Source organism: Microcaecilia unicolor, chromosome 5 (assembly GCF_901765095.1).
Source record: "Microcaecilia unicolor chromosome 5, aMicUni1.1, whole genome shotgun sequence".
NCBI lineage: Eukaryota > Metazoa > Chordata > Amphibia > Gymnophiona > Siphonopidae > Microcaecilia > Microcaecilia unicolor.
The window spans coordinates 42793809-42815831 of record NC_044035.1 but is presented as its reverse complement, the minus strand read 5'-3'; the positions used below and the strand labels follow the sequence as shown (position 1 = coordinate 42815831).

Here is a 22023-nt window from a genome sequence, read left to right as displayed (position 1 = left end):
GATTCTCTCTGGTTTCAAGAAAAGGAGGAGCATGGACAGAAAGTGGGGAAGCCAGCCCGTACACAACGAGCTAATGGTTTCTTTATGGCAATTAAGATGGATGGATCTAAACAAAAGGAATTTAGGAAGGTTGGTAAAATGGAAAAGGTGAGTTCCAAAACCCAAGTAGTACTTTTTTTGTGTGTGTTAATGAGTTCATCCCATGAAATAGACTGCCTTTACACTTGGAGTGGATGAGTAGCCTAATGGTTAGTGCGGGGCCCTGAAAACCTGGGGCACTGGGTCAATTCCCACTGCAACTCCATGTGACCCTAGCAAGTCACTTAACCCTCCATTGCACCAGGTACAAAACTTAGATTGCGAGCCCACTAGGGATAGAGAAAGTATCTGCATATAATATATGTAAAACTATTTTGGTTGCACTACAGAACCCATATGTCCCGTCTCGGTCCCTTACCGTGGCTCCCAACGCGGGGGGCGAAGATCGGCGGAGGCCGCAGGATCCAGGGCGGCAGGGACGAGTCGCCGACGGGGCCGGTGCTGCCGCGGGCCGCTCCGAGGCCGGCGAACCGCTGGAGCGAACGCCGGTCTCGGAGAAGAGAGCACGCCGGCCAAGATGGCGGCGCCGGCGTCGTCGTCTCCCTGGCTCAGTGCGGACCAGCGAGCCCGCTCCGCCTACTCGCGCCGGATTGGCGCATTGCAGCGAGAGACTCCGCCTGCAAGGTGGCCTGGCCTATCCAGGCGCGCCTTGCCTGCCAGAGCTGAGGGGATTGGTTCCTCTTCTAGGAAGGAGGGAACTGGCGGGAGATTTAAACCACGAAACAGGAAGAGTCAGTGCTTCCGTTTCGCTCGTCAGGAGCCCACACAGTGGATCGGAATTGTTGCCTCCCGAGACTGTGTCCTCTGCGCTAGCCGTCCTTGCTAGCCACCAAGGACTGTGTCCTCTTCGCTAGCCGTCCTTGCTAGCCGCCTCCAGGGACTGTGTCCTCGTCGCTAGCCGCCTCCAGAGACTGTGTCCTCTTCGCTAGCCGTCCTTGCTAGCCGCCTCCAGAGACTGTGTCCTCTTCGCTAGTCGTCCTTGCTAGCCACCTCCAGAGACTGTGTCCTCTTCGCTAGCCGTCCTTGCTAGCCACCTCCAGGGACTGTGTCCTCTTCGCTAGCCGTCCTTGCTAGCCACCTCCAGGGACTGGGTCCTCTTCGCTAGCCGTCCTTGCTAGCCACCTCCAGAGATTGTGTCCTCTTCGCTAGCCGTCCTTGCTAGCCACCTCCAGGGACTGTGTCATCTTCAGCTAGACGTCCTTGCTAGCCACCTCCAGGGACTGTGTCATCTTCAGCTAGCCGCCCTTGCTAGCCACCCCAGAGACTGTGTCCTCTTCAGCTCGTCGTCCTTGCTAGCCACCTCCAGAGATTGGGTCCTCTTCAGCTAGCTGTCCTTGCTAGCCATCTCCAGAGACTGTCCTCTTCAGCTAGCCGTCCTTGCTAGCCACCTCCAGAGATTGTGTCCTCTTCAGCTAGCCGTCCTTGCTAGCCACCTCCAGAGATTGTGGCCTCTTCAGCTAGCCGTCCTTGCTAGCCACCTCCAGAGATTGTGGCCTCTTCAGCTAGCCGTCCTCGCTAGCCACCTTCAGAGGCTGTGTTCCTTTTTTCGCTAGCCGTCTTTGCTAGCGGCCCTCTAGAGACTGAGTTGCTGACTACTTGCCAGGCCGACCGTCACCCCGCGGTTCCAGCAGTCCTGCTGGCCGCCTGCAGCTGGGGGCTCAACCCTCGGTGAACGGCGGTCGCCGCGGGTGAAGATTCGGGGTGCGCGGCGGTCCTCGGAGGTCTTTCCGGGCCTCAGGGAACCTAAGGGCTCACCAATAACCGAAAAAGGACACCATAACCATTATGCATAACCCCTTTTATCCATAACCATTATGCTTACTTCTACCCTATGGTTAAAACCTGTTAAGTACACTTTTGTAATGCCCCAATATTTTTATAGATCCAAAACCTGTTAAGTACAGAATATTTATGTCGGCTATAATTCTTGGAATGAAAAATTAGCATTTATACAGAGAATATCTTTTAGTACTTAACAGATTTTGGAACTCACCTCTTCAGTTGTTAAGAACATCCACAAACACCAACAAAATATGGTTCAACTACTTACTATATAGGTGCAGAGGGGAGAAAAAGCATATGTTCCGCAGACATACAGATGAGTTTCATTAAAACGCTGCAAAAGTTTTATGTGGTTAAAACATTCAGTCTGTGAAAGAAACAAACAGTTAAGTAGTAAATAACCTCAAAATCAACACAGAAAGACGTGACCATCTATATGTCTCAGCATCATAGGGATTATTATGCATGCTAGTATTTACTCAGTGGGTTATTAGATAAAATTACAGTGACTATTTAATCACTTTCCTCGACTAAGCCAGCCTGGTAGTCCAGAGTCCTAGCTGGATGTGGAAATTATTATTTATGCAGCTTGGAACAATATTCCCTTTCATTTGTTGAAAATTAAAATTAGGCCAATAACAAGTAACAAAATGAGCACAGCAATCATTCAGCATTCTAAAAGAAACAAAATGCATTGTTCTGTATTATAAGCAAACACTCTACTCTTCTTTTCTGTTTTTTTTTTCTTATTATATATATTTATATCCTGCATTATCCCAAACAGAGTTCAGGTTCAATGTGGTTTACAATCCAATTATAAGCAGGTACTATCTCTGTCCCTAGAGGGCTCACAACCTTGGGGCAATGGAGGATTAAGTGACTTGCCCAGGGTCACAAGGAGCTGCAGTGGGAATTGAACCCAGGATGCTGGGATCAAGGGCCACTGCACTAACCATTAGGCCACTCCCTTCTGTTTAACTGATGGTTTCACTGCACATCTTATTCCTATTCTACCGTACTGTCAGATTGTAATTCAGGGCTTCCAGAGACTGCAAGGCTTCAGGTCCAAGGATGTCAGGAGCTCAAAACTTTAGCACATAAAAGTGGACTGGCTAAGCACTGGCTTTAGCTTCTGGAGCAGTCCATCTGACTAACACAAAGTGCAAGTGTAACCCATGCTTTGTTTAAGAACATGATAGAGTAAGCCCTGGGTAGCAGGTCATTAGGGGAGTGACTGGAGGACCCCGGAAGAGCTCAGAGGTTATAAAAGGGAAGCTCAGAGGAAAAGAATTAATCTGGTTTGTAATTAGGGGACTACTACTAACCAAGAACTGGTAAAGTAATTCTCTCCACAGCTTCTGCTGGATCCTGTTAGGGCAGTCTGTGCTTTACAATGGGCAAGCTAGAAATAGCGTTCACCTCATTTCCGGTATCTTGGAAGCCATGGACGTCAACGCTTAAGGCAGTGTGACTTGCTGATAGTTACTTGGCCCCCTGAGGAAGCTAATCGCAATAGTGAAACGGTGAGCCCCGTTGGGTGAAGTTGTTAAAGCTAAGTAACATTATTATTCAAGCAATTGCCTAAGATTATCTCAACGGGATACATACAACTCCCATTTAGAGCCTTTACCTGCACGCAAGTGGAGTTTTCAGACCAATGATAAGAACGGAATCAAGTTAATGCTGGCATTGAATATAAGTATTGCACTGTTGCCATTTTTTTTTTTTTATTACTGAGGCTGCTTTCTCCACTTTAAATAAGAAAAAAAAGTGCAGTTTATTTTCTTGATATCGCATTTGAATAAGACTGCGATAGTTAAGCATTTTTTCAGCTTATTACTAGCAAGCTAGAAATAGACCACAACAGGAGTGGCCCCCTAAGTAGTTAAGGAAAACATCCTAAAAGGGTTTTGTTTGTTTTTTTAAATCATCTGCTTCTGGACTACAGCTCTATCATATTGTTATCTTTAACTGTGCCAAGCATTGTAGAACTGCCAGGTTAGTGTTGGCTATGATCAAATACACATTCAAAAACATGTTGTGTAATATTTTAAAACAGTTGACTAATAATTCTTCCCATTTTTAGCCATTTCTCTGTGCAGTGCATGTGGTAATTTAAAAGCACTGCTTTTATTCATAAAAGTAACTCATCCTTCTTATTGAACCATGACACAACTATATTTAAAAAAAAAAAAGACAAGCAAATACCTTATTATTTTTGCCTTTCTTTAGGCACTCAGTTTGTTTCTCAGGAGTGGCCTCCCAGCGTATCTGAAAGAAAAAAACATAATTACTTTTTTTCTCTCGCTCTACAGCAGCAACAAACTACAGAAAATCTGTGAATATAGCTGTTCTATCCCAAGAGGCTCACAAATGCTGTCCAATACAAAATGAACCCCATTGAGGAGAGGCAAATTACTAAATGAATTTGAAAAAGAACCAAATCTCAAAAAAAAAAAAAAAAAAAAAAAAAAAAAAAAAAAAAAAAGAGAGAGAGATTGAGATTGTGGTACCTCAAAAAAGCTTTTGACTAACTTTTTTTTTTTTTTTTAATTTGGTGAAACCGGAGGAATGAAAACAGGCTGCACCTGCAACAGAGCAGGAGTTCAATGAATCAAGCCAGAACTCCGGCTCACATGACTGCTCTATACATCATAAAAATTAGCGCGGGCTAACGATAGAAACACCCATTATATTCCTATGGGTGTCTCTAGAATTAGCATGCGCTAAAACGTTTGCGAGTCTACAGCGCGGCTTAGTAAACAGGGTCTTAAATGTGCTCAACATTACTCATAACTAGAACAATCGCTTTAAACATTTTTTAATTTTTTGTACCACAGTCTATAGAAATAATTAAATAGTGCTGAATCAAATGAACTGCAGAAGAAAACGCATGAGAGTTCACGAGAAATTCTCCTCAAAATCACCAATACACTTATCACATCAGCAAAGAGTAGCACTTAACTGAATACTCCGCTGAAGCCTAAAGTACAACAGAGTCCTCTGTTTTGAAAGCTCCTTCTTCAGGTACGTGAGGTGCACTGCAGTTGGGAAACAAAAGCTTTGGAGTTCCTCCGTGAATTTTGAGGCATCTCACATCCCTGAAGAACTGGGAGTTACTTGGTTATCAGCAATATTCAGTCTGCTCAACAGGCACTGTAACGAACTTCCGCATATCACTGAAGACCCATCTCTTTAATAAAGCATACCACAACAATCAACCAATGTGAATGTGCACAACTCGCCTATATATGTTTAGAACTGTTTCTCAATTATCTGCTTGTATACTATAACTTTGTTTAATTATCATCAAGATGGCCAAGACTTTGTAATACTAAATGTTTATTTACTAACATTCTTCCATTACTCATGATGTATTGTAAGCCACTTTGAGCCTGCAAAGAGGTGGGATAAGGTGGGATATAAATGCAATAAATAATAATAATAATAATAAAGTTAGGCCAGCAAAAAGGCTGTACCGGGCTGAGCATTGCTGGTAATCAGTATCAAAGCCCACGCTAGATATTCAGTGCTGGTTTCTGGGTATAAAAAGACTATTGGTGGCCGCAAGCTGAATACTGACCCCACATAATTTTTTCCAGGAAATTAGGGGTTCTTTAGAAGGTACAAAATAAATCTGTGTATACTGGTGTCCTGTGCCAGAGGTAGGTATTATTGCAATGGTGGAGTTAAATATGAGCGTTTGGCAACATCAGCACAGAATAAGCACAACAACTGAGTGGAATATATAAGACCAGGCAGCAAAGGGGTACTAGGGGAAGTGGTGTTTTTCAGTGTTTATTCAACTATCTTGATTTTGTTGCATCAGGGGTGCTTTATCAATATTTATCAGTTAAAACTCCAGACCAGAAGCCCAAGCCATAGCATTACACAAGGACTGGGACAAATGGTACCTCTGCCATAATAATTAATGCACCTGACGGCAATTCACCAAGGGGCCTTTTTACTAAAGGGTTGGCACCTGGCGGCTTGCCACACACCAATCCAGAACTACCGCAGGAGCTCGGCAGTAGTTCCCACACCCAGCGTGCACCACTTCCAGCGCTATAAAAATATTTTCTCTCTCCTCCTATGGGTGCCTCCTCAAAATGATGGTGTCCCGCCCTGCCCGGTGCATCCTGGGCAGGGCTTGATACCATATAAGAAAGAAATTCCCTTACATGGTAATTAAGCCCCGCCAAGTGTGAGGTACCTGCACACAGTTACAACCCTGGGACCAAACACTAAGGGCCCGATGCTCATAACCTAATGCTGGAGCTAAAGGTGATTAGCATCGGCACTAGTGTGCCGCTCAATGCTCTAGTGGTTTCAGTGCGGGCTCTGAAAAATTAGAGCAGACCACGTTTAAATGTAGACCCTGACCCTACTCTCTAAAAAAAAAAAAAAAAACGTAGGCAAAGCCCTGGTGGTCCAGAGGGACCCCTGGCCTGGCCAGACGAGACCAGTCTAGAATCCTACAAAGTCCACCCCCCCATGGCCTCATCATACCTGTAGATAGCCGGTAGGAGGGAGCAAGCATCAGGCGACATAATCAAAATGGTGGCGCCCCCACCCTGTGCATTCCGGGATGTACTGGGCAGGGCCTAACTACCAAATAAGGCTGTATTTGGTACTGCAGCCCCACCCAGTGCATCCCAGAATGTGGGGCAGGGTGCCACCATTTTGATGACTCTCCCCGGGAGGAAGGATGCCTGCTCCCTCCTCCCTGCTACCTACAGGTATGATGGGGCCATGAAGTGGGGATTTGTGGAGGGGGCTCTGGCCAGTCCAAGGGTCCCACTGGACCACCAGGGCTTTGGCAATGCTTTTTTTTTTTTTTTTTTTTTGGGGGGGGGGGGGGTCAGGATCCACGGGACCACCAGGGATTTATCTTTAAAGGTGTGTGTGGGGGGGGGGGGGGTCACCCGATGTTTGGGAGCTAGCTGAAAATCAATGTTAAACTCATAACTGTTTTCCCCACCCCTATTGCCACCCACTGTTTATGCTCTAAAATTTGAGAGTTTAGTGAACTTTGTGTACTAAATTATGCACTCAGTACAAGAAAATTTTCAAAGGGGCCAATTTATGAGTATAACTCTCAACATTAGGAGCATAGATCCTTTGAATAATGGGCTCATAATTCCTAGCAAAACAACAACAAAAAAAAAAAACCAGTGAAAACAATTCAAGAAAACAAAGGAGATATTGTGTCTTACCTTATAATTTTCTTTCCTTTAGTCAGCAACTCTGTTCTGTACAAGTGGGTGTTATCCCATCCTACCAGCAGATGGAGGTAGAGAAAAACTGAATTTTACCACTGACCTCACCAGCATTAGCTGGTGGTGCTCCCTGGAAGATCCAGTATGCATCTGCCAAACTAGCAGAAGGTCTCTTTTTGTAATGTACCCATGCCCCATCAACCACTGCAGCTGCAATAATGATCAAGCAAGCATAACAACACACAGTGGCACTCACTACCCTGCATACTCAGATTATAGCAATTTCATGGGAAATCTGTACTGCTGTCAATTGTGAAATCTGTGACTTCTCTTCTCATATTTCTTTGTATTTATCTATTTTTACTGTAATGGAAAGCACAGAGAACACCCAGAGTCCCAGGCCCAAGTCTTCCGAGGGCGGGTTGCAGAGCAGTGTAGCTGACTAAAGGAAAGAAAATTATCAGTTAAGACATAATTACTCTTTCCTTGCCATCTAGCTATACTGTTCTGCACTAAAGCAGATCTACCGTGCGGGAGAAGACAAAACTCTCACCCCCCCCCCCCCCCTCCAAATGACAGCTCTGCCAAAATCTGAACGGGTCCGGTCTACACGTTCAATCTGTAGTGTCCTACAAAGGATTAAAACATTGGGGGGGGGGGGTGATCTACGAGAGCAATATGTGGACAGGAGCACCTAAGAGCATGTGTCTAAAAGTTTCCTCAAAGTAATATGTTTCCCTCAGAGGTGCCTAGCCCTTCCTAGGGCCATGAAAAAGAACCAAGAACTGATCAGATGGCAGAAAATCATTTGTCTTTTTTACTTACCAGAGCAGCGTCCTCCGGATGCCCAGCTTGTGGAGTCTCCTGTCCGGAGGAACAGTACTTTCCACCAGAAAGGAGAGTAAGCAGATGGAGGAGTGGCCAAGATGGCAGCACACTAGTTTGAAGTACATACCTGCTTGGTGTTTTCTGTTATTTTTTTCGTTGTTTCACCCTTTTCAATTATGCCATATACCAAGTACAAGGGGGTTTTGAAGGACCTTCCCGTTCCAGCCCGAACCTCCTCTCTAGTCTAGCAAACTCTTGAGTAGTACTTCTCCAAACAACCCCCGGATTTTCTGAGAGAAGAGAGCCCTACTGTGAGTCAGGGCGAGGGAACGTCCATACTCCTGGGGCAAGACGTCTCTCTGTCCCCTCCGGCATCTGCTACACCGCCGTGTCCAGCAGCAGCTTGCACCCTGACCATGACCCAGAAGTGGATGGCGTTCTACTGGAACCCTGAGGCATGGGGGTCAGGCACACTGGGGAGTTAGCTGCCAAAGTTGAGACAATAAGGGCTGCGGCGTGATTGAACCCATGGCAGTAATTTAGAGGTAATCTGTAAGGCTCTGAAGAAGCTGGATCTGATGGTTAGTAAAGCGTCAAGTGAGATTTCTGGCCTGGCAAGCAAGGTTGACTTGCTGTCAGAATTTGTTGAGAAGGTTAAAGAGGACAGCATGGGATTTTTCCGGCAGACCCTATCAGAGATTAAAGAATTAACTACTGTCTCTATAATTATTAATGAAAGAACTGTGATACAACGCAAATTTGAACAACTTGAAAAATTTAACCGCAGATTGAATTTACGGGTACTTAATTTCCCTAAGGCAGTTAGTCTGGATCCCACTGAATACTTCAAAAAATATTTGGCTGAGACTCTAAAGTTTCCTTTAAATGCTATGCCTCCGTTTAATAAGATTTATTATGTACCAAGTGCTTCAAGGGATACAATGGGATCTGTAGTGGGTCAGCAAGTACAAGTTCAAGAAGAAAATGCCTTAAAAGATTTGTCAGCAGTTTTGGAAGAGTCATTCTCTGATGTTCAAGAAAGAGCTACTTTGTTAGTCTCATTCGTCTTTGAGTAAGACCTGAACGCTCTAATAAAAATGTATTTTCGTAATTCCAAAGCAAATTTTTGTGGTCAAAAACTGTGGTTATATCCTAATGTGAACATGACAACTCAGGACAGAAGGCAAGAATTTTTAGCAATGCATACAGAGACAAAGAATTTGGGAGCTACATTTTTACTAGCATATCCCTGCAAGTGATTAGTGCGTTATTTAGATGTCAAGTATATCTTTTTTGTTCCAGCCCAATTAAGAACTTTTTTGGACCTTAAGAAAATCTCTAATGGTTAATAACTAGTTGGATTTATTGTAATATGACCTGAGGATTTAGTGTGTGTTAAGGCTTATACCTATTTTTTTCTTGTTTCCTTTTTTCTCCCTTTATTTCAAGTCTCTTTCTTTTGATTTGGTGGTCTAAGAAAGAGATTTATGGTATTTCCTCATTTTATTTCCTTATTTAAATTACTTCTTTGTAGCAGGTAATGTTGCTTGTGTAATATATTGAAAATTATAAAAACAAAATAAAAAAAAGAAAGGAGAGCAAGCAAACTTCCTGATTCACACAGAATGGACACACCAACTTAGTTTCCCTTTGCACAGTCCGTTTGTCATGTTTTCAAGGCAGGAACCAGGATCGTGAGCCCTTGGACCACTGCCAAGGAGCGGCAGTGGCAGGCAAAACCACCCCACACGGGGATAAGACAGAACTCTGACAGGGACAGCTAGACTTCACCTGCACCCGGCCACCCTTCCCCAGGAGTTGAGCCCCCGGGTGAAGGCGGCCGGCAGGACCTGCCGGACAGGGCCAGAACTGGATACCAGCAGGATACACACAGGGACTAGAATACACAGGGAGGCTAGGCAGAATACTAGACTAGGACTCTCAGACAAGAGACAGAACTGAAAGCTGCTAGGCAGCCACTGAACAAGAAACACAGGCAACCAAGAACCAGACAAAGACATACAAACAAGAAACAAGCAATACAGAACAAGAAGCTACACAAAGACTAAACTAGAATCAGGCAAGAATTACAGACTATAAACTGGACTAGGCAAAAGTGCACCAGCACCCCAACATACCATGGACCTTAGACAATGCAAAGGCAAAAACAGAAGTTTCTAGGTGATTAATAAAGCCCATCAGCACCTGAGGCTCAGCTGCAGCAATCTCAAGGCAACTACAGGTGCTGTTCAGGCACAAACAAGAAAGACAATTCTGGCAGCCCGGAAGATCCGGACCGGACTGAAGCCAGGAACGGGTAGGGGCAGCAAGACAGTCTATGGCAGCCACCGGTTCTGGCCACCAGTGGGCAGGGGGAGCACAAACCAAGACACAAGCAGAAAGCATACAGAAGCATAGAGAAGCTCAGCATACACAGGTGCCGCACAGAGGAGCAATCACAGCCATGCTGGAAGCAGCCAGCACACAGAGACAGAGCTATAGAAAGACCAGACAGAAGCCAGCTTAGAAGCCGACCGCCAGAAATAAGGTAAGCCTGAGAGGGGTCACGACCACAGACGTGACACCGTTCCTTTCTTCCTGAGTCCTCCACAAAGGAGAGATATGGGTCCCAACAAGACAGAGCCTGCAGTTCGGAAACTCTTCAAGCCGAGGTGATTGTGGCCAGAAATACGGTCTTGAGAGTAAGGTCCTTAATGGAGGCCAAATGCAGAGGTTCATATGGAGTCTTGGCAAGCACTCTAAGAACCAGGTTGAAGTCTCACGAAGAAACAAAGAGACATATCAGGGGTGCAAAAGCGCCACACCCGTCAGGAAACGAGCCATCTTCCCATGCAAGGCCAGGAATGTGTCCTTCACGTTACCTTGAAAACTGGAAAGCGCAGCCACCTGGGTCCCCATGGAACCCATCGCCAGACTCTGTAAGAAGCCCAGAATATCGGGGACCTGTGCTCTCCAAGTGGACAGCATCACCACACAGCACAACCTACCACCTACAGAGGTAGAGGAACTACTGGATCTTTCCAGGGGCACCATCAGCTAATATTGGTGAGGTCACTGCTAACACTCAATTTTGTTCTCTACCCCTCTCTGTTGGTAAAAAGGGATAACACCTACTTGTGCAGAACAGTGTATTTAGAGACTAAGAAAACAAAGTCAGGAGAGAATCCAGAATTAGAAAATTCCATGGATGCTGGATAAATTATAAAATAAGCAGGGGTGTGGGTGTTGGGGGTTTCTTATCTCTCTTGCTTGCGCATGACCCACATTCAATGAGAGACATCCATCTCCTCCTTACTATCTAAAAACAGGCACAATGGAGGAGACTCCAAGAAGACATGACTTACATCAGAAAGTGTAAGGTACCATTTACAAGGAAAACAAATAAATGCTTCACTTTTAAAAATCAGGATTTAAAACCTGGCTGTTAGAGCAGGCTTTCAACTTAGAACAACTGGTGCCCCCTCGCTCATAACTAGTTTCAAGCTAATGACTGGTAAGTGGAAGATGTATGGGGCAGTGGCATGTGGCAGCTCAGGTCTCCTGTATAAGTTCCCTTTAACTCTCTACCTCCCTAGAACTACATCTTTGGTTCTGCTATTTAATTCTTCTACTTTGCTCTACTTTCACCTTAGATCCACTTCTGTGGCTTTTATATTATGTAACTCTACCTACTTGCTCTGTTTCTCCCCTTGCCTCTAGTTGAGTGGTTAGAGCAGCACTCAGATAGCCAGGGAAACTAAAGGTCAAATCCCTCCCTTGCTCCTTGTGTCTGTCCTTTGGCCAGTCATGTAACCCTCCATTGCCTCAAGTTCACACAGACTATATCCTCTGGGGACAGATAAATACCACCCCACTGCACCTGAATTTAACTCAACCTGAGCTACTACTGAGAAGGCATGAGCTAAATCCAAAGTAGCAATAAGTAAATCACCTCATATTGCTGTAAAGGCGATGTACCAAGCTCAAAAAACCCAACTGTACATTTCATGAGGCAGAACAGTGTAGCTAGACACTAAGGAAACAAAGTCAGGAGAGAACGCTATCAAATTGCTTCAAAATATTTCAGAGAAAGAGATAAAAACTGTAGTACACGATGTGATACCCGCAAGCGAGCCCTTCTCTGGAGTAGCCCCCACACTGTGGAATGCATTGTCTGAAAGGCTCCACTTAACATAAGACTATCTCTACTTCAGGAAGCAGGTGAAAGCTTGGCTCTTCAACCAAGAAATAACTAACTTGTTAGTCTCACTCACACACACAAGGATTGACTTGGGCTGCACATACTGCAGCGCAGTTGTGTGCTGGAGCCGGCTCGCATGAGCCACTTGTTAAATTTTGACAGCTCTTGCGAGCCGGTTGTTCTTCGGGGCGAGCTGGCTCCATTACACGAGATAAGTATGGCAGGAGGGTGCCATCACAGGCCATGCTTACCTCCCCTCCTGCTCCCAAACATGTCCAGCGATGTCCTTCGCCCCCACCCTCCCCTCCCCTCCCGCTCCCATCCGTCTTTTTGCATTACCTCCGTCGAAGCGCCACATTATTTAAAGCCCTGCTGCCCGTCTCCAGCGTTCCCTGCTTGCTTCGTGATGAGTTTATTCCCTTAGTCCCGCCTTCTGACGTCATTTCCTTTTTCCGCGATGGCAGGACTGAGGGAACAAACTCATCATGAAGCAAGCAGGGAAGGCTGGAGACGGGCAGCAGGGCTTTAAATAACGCAGCGCTTCGACGGAGGTAATACAAAAAGACGGATGGGAGCGGGAGGATGGGGTGACTGAGAATCGCTGGACATGGATGGGAGCGGGAGGGGAGGGCAGGGGAGGGAGGAGAATTGCTGGGCATGGATGGGTACAGGGGGGCAGGGGAGAGAATTGCTGGGCATGGATAGGTAGAGGGGGGCAGGGGAGAGAAGAGAATTGCTGGGTATGGATGGATAGAGAGGGGCAGGGGAGAGTTTCAGGACATGGATGGAGGGGAGGGCAAGAGAAATTCTGGACATGGATGGAGGGGAGGGAAGGGAGAGAGAATAAATGCTGGACATGGAGGGAAGATAGAGGAAGGAGATTAGATGAGGGAAAAGGAAGTGAGGAGAGAAACTGCACATGGATGGAGAAAATAGGCAGAAGCTGGATCCACTGTACAGTCAAGTCTGCGGAGGACCAGAAATGAAGAAGAAAGGAGGAAAGAAAAGAAATAAATGGAAAGGAAGCCCTGGAAACGGAGTCAAGGGAACAGATAGAGAGCAGCAGAATCAGATATTGGGCCAACATGATCAGAGAAACAAAGTCACCAGACAACAAAGGTAGAAAAAAATAATTTGATTTTCATTATAGTGTTTGGAATATGTCCACTTTGAGAATCAGGTGCTGAACGTTAAAAGTTTATATTTATTTACTTATTTATGGCATTTTATCCCATATTAAACATGAATTAGATTGGAACCTGGGATCATTTAATTTTTTTTTCCTGGAGAGAGTAATGCATTGCCCCCCCCCCCCCCCCCGGCTATAGCCAGCTCTGCAATTTTGGGGGGAGTCGCAGAGGTGGACCGGGGAGAGAGCCTGTTGTTAAAAATTTACCAGCACACCACTGCTGCAGCTGGACATGTTTATCCACTCCTAGCCTAACTGAGATAATATTTAACCATCTCTCTGATCTCATGTGCAACTTTCTTCAAATCAGTCACCTTACTTTCAAATTCTTCCTACTTTCTTATTCATCTATATGTTACAACTTTGCCTTACCCTTCACTACCAATTATAATGTTCTATTACGTATTGTGTTGTCATTGCAAGTAGTATATACCATGCCATATTTTGTATTGTTACTTGAATATTTTTACTGCTGTAATTGCCTATTGCTCATGTTTGATCTATTCTTACTTTACACCGCCTTGAGTGAATTCCTTCAAAAAAGGCAGTAAATAAATCCTAATAAATAAATAATGCAATGTGCCATAATTTCCCACTGTTATTTCTCTCCAAACACACAGTAAAATAGTGAACGACTGCAGATGAACGCCAAACTGATCTATCTGGTTTGTCTAGTAAATATTCACCCAATTAAGCTGGTATCCCACATCTGTCCTGTTTTATCTCATCTTCCCCCCATAGAGTGACACTGAACCAATAAGTACTCCTGTGTTGCAGTCACTCACAAAATAGAAGCAGTATTTGTAGTCCATAGCGGAAAGCAGGGAAATAAACCAGAGCAGAAGCAACTCTAGGGAATTATTTGGAAATGTCACTTGTCAAACCTCCACTTCTTTTCAGGTCTTGGATCAATGGAAAAAAATTTTCCCTCCGCTTCCACTATAGATGTGGGGAACTGAAGACCACAATCTCCCTCCATGTGTTCTAAGCACATAGGTCAAACAGTGTGGATCACATCATAGTTATGCTGCTTTCTAGTCTGAGAATATGGCAACCCTACTTGCTGTGAAATATCGTAAAATTGTTTTGACATTTTTTGAAAACCATCTATGTAACAGAGGATCCTCGCTGCTGCCACAGTGCTGGTCTCTTGCGGCTATATATTTCTGTGTCACCACAAGGCTTACAAACATTTTTTCTGGATTTAATTCTGCAATAAACAAAAAATTAAATTTCTACAGCAACAGTAGAAATAAGTGTCCTTCAGCATTTAATCTGTAACACCTTCAAATAGAGTAAAAACGGGACAGAAGCCAGAGCTTCTGGCAGCAGTGACCCTCTGTCAGGCAGAGAGAATGAAAAAAATAAAATCCTGAGCATAAATGCATTCTATTAAAAAAAAAATCATCTTTTCAAACCAGTAATAAATTGTCAAAAGAAAACTAGGAGCAAATCAGCTAGAAAGAAGGAAATGGAGTGAGGGAGAGAAACAGAAATGGACTCTGGCTATAGGATACTCACTGTCCTTTGAGACCCATCCACAATGTTGCTGGAATTGAGGGAGAATATTGCTCCTCTGGCACCCACATACAGTATTTCTTTCTCATCTTCCAGCAAAAGAACACTATAATTCACGGCATTGCTGCTGAATCGTTTCACATCTGAAAGATCTGGGGAAAGAAATGTTACAACAGTGTTTTAATGGTTGTCTTTGTAAAGGTTTATACTTCTTCTTGAAAAATGTCAATAAAATCACAAGTTAATAAAAAGGGGGATACAATTATTTTAAGAGAAGTATGACGAGTAGACATTTTTCAGTGTTGCACGCAGAATTCCCTAAAAAACAGAGAGGCTCTGAAGACTTTCAGTGGTATTAAGGTGTTGAAAACAGACACAAAGCATATGTGCTGACAGAAAAGTTTGGCAGATTATGATGAGAATTCCATAATGGTGCTTAATACCGTAAGAAGGCACACTGCATTAGTCTCAAAACGAGATCACTAAAGGAGTAAGCTACCACAATGAGGAGGGGTTTCTGTAAAAGGCAACATGATCAAAGCCATTCATTTCTCATTCCATTTAAGACGAACGTCACTAAAATTCAGGTCTTAAATCTTTTCCTGGAGAAAGATATTCAATTATTTTGCAAATCAAAAAATATTTTCTTCCTATGTTAAAAAAAAAGGTGTGCAGAGTGGTCTTGAATAAACTTCCTTCATGTGGGGACTTGGGTTTATTTATTTATTTTATTATTTAGATTTTGCTCACATCTTTTTCAGTAGTAGCTCAAGGTGTTACATTCAGGTACTCTGGATATTTCTCTGTCCCAGGAGGGCTCACAATCTAAGTTTGTACCTGAGGCAATGGAGGGTTAGGGTGACTTGCCCAAGATCACAAGGAGCAGCAGTGGGGTTGTCCTCGGCTCAGAATCACACTATACTTTAGCAGCTTTATTACAGTGAATGATCTCCATTTTCCTTTCTTGGATACAGGACATCACTCTCCTAATGTTACCAGCATCTGGCACTGGGTAGAAGGAAGCCCAATGGGCCAATGCAATAAAGTGTGCTCAGGCTTTGCGCAGGATTAGTGCAGTTTTAGCACACAATTATGTGAGTGCATGATGCAAAATGTTCTGGGCACCTAAGCAAAGCCTTGAGCACATGGCACACTTAAAAATGGCAAAAAGGCTAATCCACTAATCAGTGCAGATGCAGAAACGAGCACACAAGAGTGAAAGCCTAAGCACACGAACACACGAAAAAGGACACACACTAGATATCATAACAAATAGACTCGAACCGAACTCAACTATCACACTCACCAACACAAGATGGACACCCACACTATGGTCAGACCACCATAAAGCAAATGTCACACTTTACTGGCAAAAAACACAACCAAACACAATCAACAAACATGAGCGAACAACCTACACAACAAGAGGAAAAATAGACCCCACAACATTCTGGCAACAGATCTACCAGAGTGAATGGACTGCAAACGCTGGCACCATCCAATTCCTCCAAGAATGGGACGATATAAGCACAACAACATTAGACAAAATCGCCCCAGTCCAAACCAGAACATCACACAGGAAAAATGCAAATCCATGGTTCAACGAAGAGCTGAAAAAACTGAAAACACAAGTCAGGAGACTTGAACGAGCCTGGAATAAAAAGAGAGATGAACAAACACTAAACGACTGGAAACAACTTCGGAGAAAATACAAATACACCATCAAACAGACAAAAAGACTACACTATAAAACATTAATAGGACCAAACTACAAAGACACACATAAACTCTTCAACCTCGTGAACAAACTGTTAGACACCACACCTGTTACAACCAACAGCAAAGATACACCAAGTGTTGACAACCTTGCAAAATACTTCAAGGAGAAGATTGTACAATTACGACAAAAAATACCCGCCAGCACTATAGAATACACCACTCTCCTAGACTGTCTAGATCCAGAAGAAGGAACACACCCAGCAGACAGAACCTGGACTGAATTTGAACTATTACCAGAAGAACTCATCTCTAAAACTCTCAAAAAATATGCCAAATCCAACTGCAAACTAGACATATGTCCAAATAGCCTCATGCAAACTGCTCCTCAACAATTCATAACAAACCTAACAAATCACATAAACTACATGCTACAAAATGGACTCTTCCCAAAAGAAAAAGGAAAAATCCTACTCACACCAATTCCTAAAGACACAAAGAAAAACACGAGCGAAATAACCAACTACAGGCCAATTGCATCCATACCACTAATAACCAAGCTAACGGAAGGTATGGTAACCAAACAGCTCACAAACTATCTAGACAAACATTCAATACTGCATGATGCCCAATCAGGATTCCGTTCGAATCACAGCACAGAAACAGTATTAGTCACCCTAATGACCAGATTCAAACAAAGAATTGCAACCGGCAACAATATACTCCTCTTACAATTCGACATGTCCAGCGCCTTCGACATGGTTGATCATGAAATCCTAATACACATACTTGAATACTTTGGCATCGGAGGAAATGTCTTGAATTGGTTCAAGGGGTTCCTAACCCTGCGCTCGTATCAAGTCACATCAAATTCAACCACGTCCAAGGCATGGATACCTGAATGTGGAGTCCCACAGGGATCACCTCTCTCTCCAACTATATTCAACCTAATGATGATCCCTTTAGCAAAACTCCTATCAAACCATAACCTCAACCCGTACATATACGCCGATGATGTGACAATATACATCCCATTCAAACAAGACATCAAAGAAATCTCCAGCGAAATCAATAAAAGTCTACACATCATGAACACATGGGCAGATGCATTCCGCCTGAAACTGAACGCAGAAAAAACCCAATGCCTGATACTCACCTCCCAATACAACACAACAGAATTCAACGTGATAAACACACCAAACCTAAAACTTCCAATCTCAGAAACACTAAAAATCCTTGGAGTGACTATCGACCGCCACCTAACACTCGAAACTCACGCAAACAACATAACCAAGAAGATGTTCTTCAGCATGTGGAAATTGAAAAGAATTAGGCCATTCTTCCCAAGATTCGTCTTCCGCAGCCTAGTGCAATCCCTCGTCCTTAGCCACTTGGATTACTGCAACTCATTATACGCTGGCTGCAAAGAGCAAATACTAAGGAAACTTCAAACAGCCCAGAACACAGCAGCCAGGCTCATCTTCGGAAAACCTAAATATGAAAGGGCAAAACCACTACGAGAGAAACTACATTGGCTTCCACTCAAGGACCGCGTTACTTTTAAAACTTGCACACTAGTCCATAAGATCATTTACGGTGAAGCCCCAGCGTACATGTCTGATTTAATAAACCTACCACCTAGAAACGCCAAAAGATCATCCCGAACTCACCTCAACCTTCATTACCCAACCTGCAGGGGCTTGAAGTACAAGACGATACACGCGTCAACCTTTTCCTACAAGAGCACGAAGTCTTGGAATACATTACCACGCAACCTAAGAATGATCAACGAACAAGCCTCCTTCCGTAAACTACTGAAGACACACCTGTTCGAACAAACTTATGGAAAGAGCCAATACACATAGAGACCACTCACTGTCCACAATGCAATACACATCCACATCTGATCCATCATCCCTTTATCCAGTCAACCATACATTCGTCCACGGAACTATGTACACTATATGTCTAGGCGCCTAATAATGCCCTTTTTTCCCATTGTCTCTTTCTAATGTCTCTGTGTTTTGTCCCATTGTTATACTACCAACGATATTCGAATGCCTCGCACAACTCTGTTCAATGTAATCCATAACTTAGTTGTAACAAATGTATTTCTATTATTCAAGTCTTATTGTAAGCCACACTGAGCCCGCAAATAGGTGGGAAAATGTGGGATACAAATGCAACAAATAAATAAAGCACAATGCCAGGACCTCAACATCACGTATGAGGACCTGCAACTTAGTCCTGGCTTCAGAGAAGAGGGTGATCTGAAGTGAACTGAGGCAGTCATTGCTCTGATTCTCTCTCCTTGGCATTTGGAATATGGGATGAAGGACAGATGCCATTTGCAAATGGTAAACCAGGTTAAAGAGAAGATAAAGGTGTGTAGTCCCTGGCTGAGATTGTAATGGCTGAGCAAACTGGAGATAGGAACGGGTTATAAAAACAGGAACAAAGCATGAGTAGCTGGAAAATGAATGCTCATGGTTCAAAAACTCATTAAATGTAAGTTTCATTTCAGTAGTAAACAAAGTAGCAGTAGTAAACAGGCCAAAACAAAAGCAATTGAAATCTAAAACACACAGCCAATTATTAAAAAAGAGTATGCCTGAATCAGCTTGTGAACAGTATCATCTGAAAGAGAAAACTGTGCTCTACAACACTGATATGCTTTTGTTTTAATAATTGGCTTTGAACTTTGGTACATTTTACCATTTGCGCTGACAGTGCCAACTTTGAAGAGATCCTGCAGGGCAGTTACAGATGCTGGTTAGTTGCAAATCTGGCAGTATTATGTCCAGCAGAAGCATAATGCTTGTTCAAAATTTCAAGTCCGTACCTTCGTTTGCATGGAAGTTGTTGCGGTCTGAATATTGGTCCAAATATGTTCCGATGAGTTGCGACCAATTTTGATGCACACTTTGAGTCAACTTGTTTGACTGGATTTTGCATCCATAATGTTAAAATGTATTTCATCTGAATTAGCATCAAAAATTGTGCAGGATTTGAATTTTTTAGCCATTTCTTATAAATGTGTTTAGATTTTATTAGACCCCAAAAATGGCAGTTTGGTAAATGTCGCACGCTCATGGACTGACAACCTTTCAAAAAAGGGGGTCTAGATCTGCCTCTATTGCAGTTAGAGACCTCAAATTTTGGGAAACTTCGTTTAACACCTGACTTGCGCAACAGATAAAATTTGAACAAAATTGGAGAACATGATGGTGGGAACTTTTTTTAATTTTAGACCACTTGACATGGAATGACCCAACTGTTTATTATTTTACAAAAACAAAAACAAGGAATTTGCCACATAATAGGTCACAATCAAATCAAGGAACCAAACAAATATAATTACTGTTAACATCTCATGTACAGGAAAATAAAATCATCATCCCATCCATATGAGACACATTTTCAGAATCCCAAATCTGTTGAAAGAAAGAAGCAGAAAGAAAGAACTTTTCCAAGCAACCAAGATGGAACTTTCTCCACAGAAATACAGCCTGCTGATCAGCAAATAAACTTTATTTAATAAAGAGGACATTCCTTCACAGCCAAACAGAGCAAGCATGTGTAAAATTAGTTTAGGATTAAATGATTTCTCTTGATGCATATTTTGCTTGTATAAAATCTCTAAAAAAAAGTTTATGTATACAGGTGAGTGCTGTGATTGTGTAGCCTGTGATTCGCTGAAAGAATAAGATTTAGAATCTGTTTCACCGACATTAAACAATTAAAACAGAGGTCTACTCCCATACATTTTGCTTATAAGAAACATTCTACATGAAAATTTTGGCAGTCTTCCAAAAACACGTCAGCTAAACAATTCAAAAATTAGCAAGTCTGTGTATACATTTAATGAATCATTGGTCTTTCATGTGAGAAACACAGTATAGTGCTATATTCACTACTATAAAGAAAAGGGAAAAGGGATCTTGGATTTGCTCACACTTTTTTCATTTGTAGCTCAAGTCAAGGTTCATTCAGGTACAGCAGTTATTCTCCCTGTTCCTAGTGTGCTCATAATCTAAATTTGTACCAAAGGCAATGGAGGGTGAAGTGACATGCTCAAGATCACAAGAAGCTGCTACTCTGACCATTAGCTTATTCCTCAACTCTGTGGTATCAAATGAGTTCAATACGAAAACAAACAATTATAAAGCACAAAATCTTAGAAGCTTCCCAAGACACTATTAAAACTAGATCCACCCTGTTGGTGTCTTTTGGTCAAGAGAAAGATAAATCGTTGGTCTTGAAAACTTTTTTTTTTTCAAAAGAAAGACGTGATATATTGTGGGGCCAAGGTTAATGTTTTTCCAGTTGTGGCTAGAGCAACTCAACTTAGGTGAAAGGCCTTTTTGGCTTTAAAGCCTAGGGTGTTGGCAATAGGCACTTCTTGTTCCTGAAGTACCCCTGTAAATATATTCTTACATTCAAAGGTACTGAACATATATTCTTGGACTAATTACAACCTGAACAGTTATTTAAGGGGCATGAAAGTAGTAGTGTAGGTTAAGGGGTTATATATATGTGCTATATATAATTGTTAGTTTATACTGACTTGATTGCCTTATTTTTCTTTTGTTTTTGAGGTGACTCTCTCCTCTAAATGTGGGCTAGTTGGTTTTCTTAGGGAATGTGTGTCCCTTTTTGTAATTTCTTTTCCTTTTTTTTTTTTTTTTTTTGCAATTCCAATTCACATGTGCTTATGATAGATATGTAAATGTTAAAATTTGAAAAAAAAACCCATACAATATTTTGTTATTAAAACCATAACTAGAACACTATGAGGCTTATTTTCAAAGCACTTAGCCTCCAAAAGTTCCATAGAAACATATGGAACTTAGCCTCCCAAAGTGCTTTGAAAATATGCCTCTATGTTGTCTGCATCATCTTGTCTATACAGAGAACAATTGCTTCTTGTCAACGGGGCCACAAGTGAAAACACTTGAACTTTTACCAGGGTGTCTATGCAGAGACAGCACGACACAAGGAATCAGGAACAATTTAATAAAATACACCAAAAAGAAAATGTGAGAGAGATGAGCAAAAGGCCAGATGGAATCTACAATTAAGTATGATGGATTCGCAGTAGTGAGCTTGAACAGCAGCTGAGGAGATTTTGGGTGGACATTATATTGGAGAAAAGAGATAAGATAGGAATGGAATTGCGAGACTGAAAGATAATGAGAATGGTTATGTGAAAAGTGAGGAGGATAAAGCAAATGTGCTAAACAATTACTTTTCTTCAGTGTTCACGGAGGAAAATCCTGGTGAAGGACCGCTGTTGGCTGCTGAAGGAATATTTGGGAATGGAGTGGATACTGCGCCGTTTATGGAAGAAAGAGTTTATAAATAGCTGGAGAATCTGAAGGTGGACAAAGCTATGGGGCCGGATACTGAGGGCGCTCATGGAGGTCCTGGCGGGACCTCAAAGATTTATTTAATAGATCTTTAGAGACGGG

The 22023-nt window shown here is 42.9% G+C and overlaps 1 protein-coding gene across 4 annotated transcripts in view; it reads right to left on the bottom strand.

Moving 5' to 3' along the window:
- Nucleotides 1-22023, bottom strand: part of SEMA4G (semaphorin 4G) — a 408621-nt gene that overhangs the window by 140536 nt on the left and 246062 nt on the right. For all 4 annotated transcript variants that reach the window (XM_030202836.1, XM_030202840.1, XM_030202839.1 and 1 more), the window contains 3 exons: nt 14840-14988; nt 4090-4152; nt 2150-2248 (listed from right to left, as the gene is read on the bottom strand). In XM_030202836.1, the coding sequence (XP_030058696.1) occupies nt 2150-2248; nt 4090-4152; nt 14840-14988 (311 nt within the window). The remainder of the gene's footprint in view (nt 1-2149; nt 2249-4089; nt 4153-14839; nt 14989-22023) is intronic.